The following is a 10,266-nucleotide window of genomic DNA, read 5'->3' on the forward strand; positions in this document are numbered from 1 at the left end:
TCTCTCTCTCTCTCTCCCCACAAGGCCAGGCCCCCATCCATATATATTTTGAAGTAGGAGTGAGTTGCATCTCTTTCTTCTGGTGGGTGTGTCTTGGGACCCAACACAATTGAAATTTGAGAGAACGAGGAAAAGACTGAAGGGGAGACCACCCATCTCTTCATTTCCCTTTTCTACTACTAGTTCTTAGTCCTCACCCATACACCTCCATGTTCTTGTGCTTTCTAGACCGACCAACCTCTTAAATCTCTTATGATATCAAATACCAGCATTTAATGCTCTCATTCTCTCTCTCTCTCTCTCTCTCCCCCTCTCCCACTGCATATATCTCACCAGCCACCAGCTACCATAGTACTTCCAACACCCCATTACTTAACCGAGCTTGCTTTAGTCTCCATATCTCTATATCTGCGGCATTCAAAAACGAATATATAGCCTGTGTTTCTCAATCAATATGTCAACCAGTACTGCTCATTATCTTCTTCTTTATCTTCTATGCCTTTCTTTCCATGCATGTAATGCCCGGCGTCTTGGTGCGGTTCATAAGGAGCCTGACAACAAATTTCACCTCATCAACAAGGTAAGATACGGTGCATATATATGTAGTTAAATAGCTTTTCTTATATCTTTTTCATTTTGAGTTGTGTCACAACGTAAATAGTTGATTGGGAAAGAGTGTTTGACATTGGTATCACTTTACAGTACCTAATGCAGTGTCAATACATTATTAGCTCTACGTTAATTTCGGGTATTATTTCATTATATCGGCAGTGTACCAGATACTATAGATTGGTTCTTGCAATCAACTTATTACCACTCCAAATCCAAAAAATTGGATGAAATTATACCAACCCAGTTAACTAATTAATTCACAAGCTTTATGGTTTGGTGCAGAGTACTAAAGCAAAGGTTTCGGATCATAAAATTCCAGCTATGTCAATGATGAAGTCTTTCTCATCAAAGCCATCACTTGATCAAGGGGAAAAAGGAGAAAGCACAGTACTACAAAGTGATAGTATTAATAATAAAGAGCCGAAGCACACAAAGACCAATGATGATCTGAAGACCATTCCGAAAAAAATCATAAAAGGTTCAACCTCAGCCCCAGGTGCTGATCATCCAATAAGTACTTCAAAGCATGATAAGTCCTCTTTCGTTTCGGTTTCATGGCGTGTGCCTCGCAAGAAGCGTGGAGTTCAGAAGCAACCTGGGTTTAATCTGGACTACTCACCCCCAAAGACACACCCTCCCTCTCATAACTGAGACCTTCATAACATATATCATTATATATCGAACCCTAATTTTGTTGCTTTACCTTTTTTTTTCCGAGCTTTTGCTTTAAAACTAATATATATACTTCTCACTATCTCTTTCAATCCATTCCACCACTATGCATGTGGGAAGTTGTTGCAGTCAAGAAACCAGTAGGGCCTCACAGAATTCCTCCCAGCTTCATGCTCTTGCCGGCAAAAAGTACTATATATAAGTTATACATATGATATGACTGTATAACAAAAATGGATATTGTATTTGTTACCAGGCTTTTCAATCATCCATTATTATATGTACATCAGAGAATGCCTCATCTTCTTCTTACATATCTAATATCTTAGCAATGCTGTTGTAGTTAATTACGAGTAGGCCAGGACTCCCATAATTTAAATATACAGGAAAGTTTGAATGAAAAGTAGTTTACCTGCCCAGTTTTGCCTTCTGTAAAACACGTAAATTTACCAGTGGTAATCGTAAAGCTCAGGACACACACACGCACACACACACAGATCTTTGATATATTTAATTGTGATCTTTTAATGAACATGGAGCTCAAGAAACCCTTCAAATTATGGAGGTAAAACAATAACATAAAAGCAGTAAAGACGTCCTATGATACATGACCTGATCGTATCCATTGATTGGGCGAGCGCATAAATGTATCAGATATGAAGTGGTTGGTTTTCAATTAGAGTAATGCTAGAGAAACTAAATTTGCAAACTAAATGATGTGTCACAAATAGAAATAAGCACGTTCATCAACGTTTAAGTAACAAACTAATTATTAACTTACATGTCCTTTAATTTCCAAATTTAATCTCTCTAGCATTATTCTTTTAATTAAGGAGGGAGATGCATGGCGGTTGTAGAATGACCCCACACTTCTAGTTGAAGTTCATATAACATGCATGGCATTGGTATTTCTTCTTTTTTTTTCTTTTCCTTTTCGGTCAACAGGTGTGTGTGTCTATATATATATATATATATATATATATAATTCCTTTAAGGAAGGTTAATTAGCAGGTGGCTTTCTAATGCAACAAGTTGATATATAGTAGATATATCGGTGTTATATCTTTAATCCCCTTTTAGTCTTTCTGGATTTGGATTTTGAATATAAGTTCTTCTAAGAAGTAAGAAGAAAATTCAAAGTGAATTGCTACAAGAGTATTTGCCGGCGAAGTCCACGGGACAAAAATTAGAAAAACTTTCCCACCCATGTGATAGTCGAGTGGAATAGGAAAACACTACGTGACAACAGTATAAGTGGCGTGTGTCCATGTCATAAAAGTCCTCTTCAATGTTAAGAGTCACCTAAAGACCAGAGGCTACATGGCATTCTTCTTCTATAATATTCTGCCTTCTTCTTTTCCCATTCGCCTTCCATATTCCCGAATTCCCCTCTTTACACTTCACGAAAGGCCCCTCATCCTCTATAAGTTTGGCTCTGCCACTAAGTATATCATTTGGTAATTACAACGAGTCCGACATAATTGGTATAGTAGAGTACATCTAATTGGTAAAGGTTCAAATTAATACACCACTTGTTTTCGAGATAAAAATGTGTGCAGCTACATATGTAGGGAACTATTAATTCTAATATATGGCAATAGCTTGTTCGATTCCTTTACACGTTAACTTGGGGACTTTTGGCGGGCTTAATTAGGTTATGACTACTCCTTGTGTTGTGCCTTTTTGAGGTCGTTAACAATGCAGTGAACTTCAAGCTTCAAAGAAATAATCTTTTTCTTCTTTTTTATTAGTTTGTTATGCCAAGAAAAGACAGTGAACCTTTTTTGCTGCTTGACCTTCATTACCTTCTGCATATTGTTCATACAACCATATTTCCCCAAGTCAAGTTAATTTATTAAGAGATCTCATTAATTTATTAATATTTCTTTTTTAGTACATCGATATTTTTTATACTAAAAGGAGGTGGAGTTCAACTAAGTCATACAATAGGCAACTTAATTTGGTATCGAATTCTTCATTCACAAGATTCAAACTTAAGACCTCTCACTTTCAAATGAAAAAGAATATCATCAGATTATAGTACTGAGTGACTTAATTTATTAATATTTGAGATCATTAGTTTACAAAAAATCAACTTAATAAAGTGGTCAGTGTCATTAGGCATGCACCATGTCCCAGAGGACCCAAACCTAACCAGGAGAGACATAAGATGCAACATTTTCAAGGGTGTCCCCAAAAACATATAAACTATAGATGTAATTCAACTGAACTTTTAAAATCCCAAAACAACAAGTAAGAGATCAATATATCGTTTTTATGGGTAATGGAGACAAACATCCCATTGTGTTCCTAGTAGCCAAAATTCTTAACAAATCCATAATTTGGGAACCCTACGTGCCTCTTCCCAATGCGATCCAACGGTTCATATTGAATACGCCTAATCCCCATCACCAAAGTGTTGTTAAATTCCGTTCCTTGTTTGTTTGTTTTTCCAATTATTTTTCTTTCTCATTAAATCCCAAAGAAAAAAGATTAGGGTAAAAATAAATAAATAAATAAAAAATAAAAAGAAAAAGAAAAAGAAAAGAGGGAGAAGAGAGCTGGGAAAATATACAGTTTCCAAGATGGGATCGTTTCCCTCTACTTAACAACCAGATTGAAGCTCCCTATACATTTTGTCTCCCAAGATTTAGTGGAGGCAACCTAATTTAACCAATTAAATATCCTTTTTCTGAGGCTCTATGGTCCAAGAAAATTGTGGTCATTTACCGTTGGACCTTAATTCAATGAAACCTAATTTAACCAATTAAACACCTATGTAAATGTATAGTTTTTTTTTTTTTTTTTTTTTTTTTTTGGAACAAACGATAATATCTACACTAAGGGCGTGGGGGAGTGGGCTAAGTCTTACAATGGGCTTGTCATAATAATATGGTTTAACTTCGCCTTTGACGAAAATCAAACCTAAGACCTCTCACTTACAAGTGAAGAGGAATACCACTAAACCATAGTACTAAATGGCATGTAAATGTATAGTTATCTAATCTACATTTAATGAAACCCTCTTTGTCAATCAAAAGATGGTGAAAAGACATTTTGTTGTTTTTTATTTAAGCCTCACCTAAATGTGATTTTGTCATCTCTAATTTAAAATAAAAAAACACAAAATAAAAAATTAACCTCTTCCTCCCCCCCCCCCCCCACTCCCACGTTCTCTCTCACTCTCTTACTCTTTTCTTCAATTTTAAAAACAAAAGTAAAAGATTTCACACACATTTTGTGTGTGTGCATGTACTAGTATATATAGTAAGAGTTATGTTTTCTAAGGCTCTACATATGGTTCAAGAAAATTGTGGTCATTTACCGTTCCAATCTTAATCCAATGAGAAAAGACAAAATACAACAATGAAATTTAAATCTTTCTATCGTTAGATTAAAATCGAATAGTAGAAGAACACAATTTCCTTAAATCATGAGGTTGTTGGTGAACAAGCTCTAATAATATTGGGCATTAGGTACTCATCCATACATGCCACTGCTTGGAGGATGACAATTTCCTTGTACTTTCTGAAACTTTGATGTAAAAAAAAAAAAAAAACTTCTCCAAGAATTATTACCTGATCAAATGGCAACTGTTGAGTTTATTTAATTTTGTGATCACAACGAAAAAAGGATAAATCGGTGATTCCTGTTTTGTATTATTTTCCGACTTTTAATGTTCAAGTCAAATGCTACATTAATTAGAAAAAGGATGAGTATTCACACTGTTTTAACTATTGAGATGTTATAATGGATCGAGTTGAACTCTTTGTTAAAGTTCTTGTATATATTAGACTCATCTTGGTAGACAAATAATAATGTTGTTAGCCACACATTCTTGTTAAAAATCAATCTCATTTTTAAGAGATTATTTTTGTTAAATACAATTCTCAATTTACGTCATCTCAAATTACATCGTTTCAAATTTATGATTTAATTTTTGAAATCTTTAATTTTGAAACAATATAGTTGAATATAGCTTTCGAGATCAAGTAGTATTTTTCAAGACTTTTAGTTTTCATAACATTTTATATGCAGATGACACTTTAGTAGTGGTAAAAAACAATTATATTTATGCACCTTTGGGCCGCTTTGATTCCTACTGATTTTCGTCCTCCCCTAACAACTAACTATTTAACCTACTAACACTCTGTCTAGTTAAAAGTCAAAAAAGTAACTAACATAAATGCTACTAAACTTCACTCCTGGCTTTGAAATTGAATCCTACATTCATGAGAGTAGGGACATTGCAAGTGCTTATAATTAAGTAATTGGGCAAACTCATCCCCATATTACTAATTGATTTTATAATAGAACCTCAACTTTCTTCGGTTAGTATGTTATTTGTCACTCATGCAACAACATAATCAATCTTCATGTAGCTTTTAATTAGTTATCCTAAACAAAAAATCTTCTAATTAAAGGAAACTTTATTAAGAACGATAAAAAAACGTATACAAGACAGACGTATCAATTGTAACCAAGAGGCCACACATACTAAAATATATATTGGGGTAGACAATTTCCGCCATCTTTAATCTTGACGAAAAGTACCTACAAAACAATCAACACATTCGATCAAAGACCAAAGCCTCACGCACCTACGAAGTGTTGGGGGAGAGGGGGAGGGGGTTGGCCAAAGGGTCTTTGATCCGAAGTTAGTAACTGTGAATAGAGTGAGTGCTTAGGGATTTTTGTATAGTGAAAAGCTTACCAAAATTTGGTGGAGATGAGGGTAAGAATAGTGGGATGTGGCCGGCCAGGGGTGCAAGGTTTTGAGGTGGCTTCTTATTGGCCAAGTTATGTCATCCATAGGATTCGCAAGGAAATAATATTTCCAAGATATTAATTAGAAGATAATATCTTGGAATGATGATGGGAATATCCCTAACTGATGGTGATATGAATTCTTACTTGAAGTGTTGGTCTTCATTTAGGATTGTATTAAAAATTGAATTTAGTAAGTAATCCTTATCTTTAATACATTTGACTTTTCAACTCCACGAGCAGGGGAGCTATGAGCAGTCGTAGTCTGCTTCTTGAACTTCCGGGGATGTTGAGCTGTTCATGGGGACGCTTGAGAACCCTACCCATTTAATGAGGGCAATCTTGTCTTTCTTGAGTAAAAGTCCACGTGTCGCATTGTGGATTTTTGTGATTGTTTTTTACTCCACAAATGCCCCCACACCTGCTAGGCTACTAGTAGAAAATGGTAGTAGGTGTAGAAATCCCAAGCTACTTAAGTAAGTAGAGAGTTGTTTTCCAATTTGATGTAGATATTTTTACTTTGACTTGGAGATAAATTCTTTTGAGAAAGGGAAACCAATTGCAACCAAAACTTGTTTAAGTCTGCCATAAGTAGGGAATTAAATAAATTTGGAGAGCAATTTTTATCCCTATAAGAAAGAGAGAAAGCCAAATGAAATTTATTCTCCCTCCCCTAGCCTTCTTCTTCACTTGCCTTTGCAAACAATCGTCTCTCGTTGCTTTCCTTCTTCTCCGCGCCACACAAGGTAGGAAAAAAATTAATTCTTCCTCCTTTATTTTTCTGGAGCCTCGAGGCTTGAAAAATTGGCCCAAAGTGAGCCGAGGATGGGGATAAAGCAGCCACATGGCTGTTGTGCTGTTGCTGTCTGCTCGGTGCAGCGGGAATGGCTGGCTAAGGCCAGGTGTCAGCTCAGCTTGGGCTGAGGAGTTGGTACTGTGAGCTACGACTCGGCACGCGGATGGCTTAGACCTGGACGCTGAGGTGCAGACTTGGGCTGATGGGCTCAAGCTCGTGCAAGAGAGAGAAGAAAGGCAACGCGAGGGCACCTGCCCCTTTCTGTTCACTTGGGCCGAAAGAACGAGAAAGAAGGAGACACGTGGGCCTTTTTTTTTTTTTTTTTTGTCTAAGCCAACAGCTACATTGCTAGAGGGTTGGGCCGTGAGGCCTGGCACATGAGCGTTAGGTTCTGTGGTTCTCCATTTATTTTTTATTTTTTTGGGGGGCAACCGTCTAATATTTTTCCTTATTCATGACAAAAATAGAATTGATTGACAAGGAGGTGTGATTGAATTCAAGAAGGATTGTCTAATATCTCCGAGGAGAAGAATCAAATCATTAGTGTAGTTCTAAAAAAAAGATGATATAATGTAAAAGTTACATAAAGGATCACTTTTGACAATAAGCGTAGACGGCGGTGTTGCGATTGAGTTCTCCGTGGACTTGTCTTCACACAGACGGCTGCGTTGCGATTGAGTTCAGAATGGACGGCCTACATATCTTAGGAAGGAAAACAAACCGCGTGTAGCTCAGATTACCTTTTTTTAATTCGATCTGAAGATGTTGACGAAGAGTCCATTATGGGTACATTTTATGTTAAGGGTGAGCTTCTTCGCCTGTTCTCTATTCGTCGTCAATGTGCTTGTCCGATCAATCCTTATCCTTTGGTTCGTTCGAGCCTTCCTTTTTGGCTTTGTCTCTGACAAATTTCCAATAGTGCCCCTAATCCAGGAGTTCTTCAATGTGATCTCTCAACATTCGGCAGCCCCTGGTAGCATGGTTAGTACTTTTGTGGAAAAAACAATATTCGTTTAGTTTTTTTTTTAGCCAGGTGCTCCGAGAGTGATTTTGGGTGTCAGAGGAATGACTTATCCTTTATGTTGTGGATGATGTTGTGATGGGCAGAGCAATATACTACTTTGGCTTTGGCAAGGCCTATTTGTCCCAACATCCTTCTTTGGCAGGTTGTCGCAGAGAAAGAAGATGGTTGTCCTTGTCGGTCCTTCTTCTGTCAGTCTTTATGGGGTAATCAGGCTCAGCTGTTGTTCTTCTAGTTTTTCCATCCTAGTTAGTCAGATCGTTGGCGATATCAAAGCATTCACCCAAAGTGGCGTAGTCATACTTCCTCTTGTTTAGCTTCTATGAAACAGGTGAATGCACTTACAGGTCTTGTTTGAATGCCATGGTGGCCAACTTATCATCTGGTTTTTCCATTTCTGCCAACTCCGTGCGTAAGTGCTACAGATAGGTTCTGAGACTTTCATCTTTAGATTGAGGGATCATCCTGAATATCGCTTCGTGACTCTTGCGAATATCATGATACATCGAATAAGTGTTTGTGAAGATGTCAATCAAAACTTTCGAAATAGTTAATGGTCCTGGCGGCCACTACAAGTACCATCTCATAGCTAGCCCCTCTTCAGGGTAGATGGGAACGTTTTGCACATCCAAGCATCGTTGAATAGGGCCATAGCTTTTTGATAGTGCATGACATGGTAATCTGGGTCAGAATCGCCACGAAACGACTTGAACCGAGGTTTGGAAATTTCTCTAGTGGGGGAGTGATTTTGATTGCCATCGAAATAGGACTTCTAACCTAGACCATCGATTTGCTGGGGGTACGAGGATGGTCGTTCTTAACCGAACCCCTAGGGTTTTCTCTATCCAAGGGACGTCAACGCTCTTGGTTTTTAGGAAATTCAGGTTCTTCGAATCTCAGGTGACGAGGCTCCATCCTTGGCATTCCTATTGCATTCTGGAGAGGGGAATTTTGTGGTTCCAAAAGTTTGTCTCCAGAAGTTATATTGGTGACTTGCCCATCGCATAAGGGATCCTTGCTCGGACCAGCGACATTTGTAGAGGTCGGGACGATAAGTGATACTATAGGCTCTCCTTCGGGGGTTGTAGTGCTCATGTTTCCATAACCGAAAATTAGAAATTTGGGTTTGAGGAGTTGTTCTGCTTGAGTTCTCCAGATTCTTCATGCGCTTCTCAATGTCCACAAAGTTAATTGGAGTGGCTTTCCGCTCGAGCAAACGTCTGACAATGGGTACCAATTATCATGCAGGTAGCAGGAGATCTTTGGGACAGGGCGCTGGTAAGTGAACTTAACCAGGTTATGGGTTTTACATTGTCTTGCGGGAGTTCTATTGGTGGCCAAGTGCATGGGTTACAAAATGAGACGTAGGTAGCTTCCTCTTTATAGAAACCTGTACATCCTTGGTGAAGGTGTGGTATTCTTGAGCCTCGCATGTAACTGTTTATTTATGAAAATATGCAGGAAATGAGGGACATTGCAATGACAGGAGTAAATGGAAAACACTTCTTTCTCGAAACTGACATGAAAGGACCAACCTTAAAGCCTGACGACACTGGAAAAGCAATACTAACTGTAAGCTTGCGTCTTGCCTCTTCTCTTTCAGACTCCTATGTTTATAAAAACTGAGAAGTTAAGAAAGAAATATCGTAGTGTAATTAAAGAAAACTTCATCGTTTTTGGCATAACTTGAGCAACCCATGCATCATGAACTACAAACTGATTAATTTATGTATTGGTGAAGTTATCCTGGTAAATATTTCAAGCATGCTGTGCTTGATTTCAGGGGGAATTTGATCCTAAAAGTAGTTTTAGCATACTCAAATAGCCCAAAATTTCTGTTTTTGTAGTTAATTGTTTAGCTCTATGGTGCTTATGAAATGCTTTAAAGATTAGCATGAAGCTTTATTATCTCCATAAACTTGTTGTCCTGTTTCTGTTATCATTTCTGTCGAGGTAAATCGAGTTAGGCAGTCATGTATATAGGATATACCTGGCGTAAAATTTGGTTAAAGATCTCATTTCTCTGTTGGAAAATTTAATAATATTATTATTATATTAAATTTATTAATTGAATGGAAATTAGAAGTGTTGCAACTTTTGACTCTTCATGAATAGTCACATGTTTTCCAAAAAGGTATCTCACATTCTATAAATAGGGAAGCCCCCCTATAATCACAAGATAACTTTTCATCATACATACATATAGTGCATTAAATATTAGAGAGTCTCATTTACTCCATATGAGAGTTTTCAACACAATTGTGGTTCATGGAGCCTTGTGATTTGGAGTGCTACTATTACAAGGACGTGATCGTTGTATCTTGGGAGACATGCGCCGAACAATCATGAGTACCGTAGTGGGGCGTAAACTTGTCTTAAGGACAAAGTGTCCAACACT

At 37.5% G+C, this 10,266-nt stretch overlaps 1 protein-coding gene across 1 annotated transcript; it reads left to right on the forward strand.

Moving 5' to 3' along the window:
• Positions 1–383: 383 nt before the first annotated feature.
• On the forward strand, positions 384–1,565 carry LOC148695704 (uncharacterized). Its single transcript, XM_088696280.1, has 2 exons — positions 384–580; positions 895–1,565. Exons 1-2 carry the CDS (start codon positions 455–457, stop codon positions 1,261–1,263), a joined length of 495 nt encoding a protein of 164 aa, XP_088552406.1. The 5' UTR covers positions 384–454; the 3' UTR covers positions 1,264–1,565.
• The last annotated feature ends 8,701 nt before the right edge of the window (positions 1,566–10,266 follow it).

The sequence above is a fragment of the Pyrus communis genome, chromosome 7, assembly GCF_041283825.1.
Source record: "Pyrus communis isolate YQ-2024b chromosome 7, ASM4128382v1, whole genome shotgun sequence".
Lineage (NCBI taxonomy): Eukaryota > Viridiplantae > Streptophyta > Magnoliopsida > Rosales > Rosaceae > Pyrus > Pyrus communis.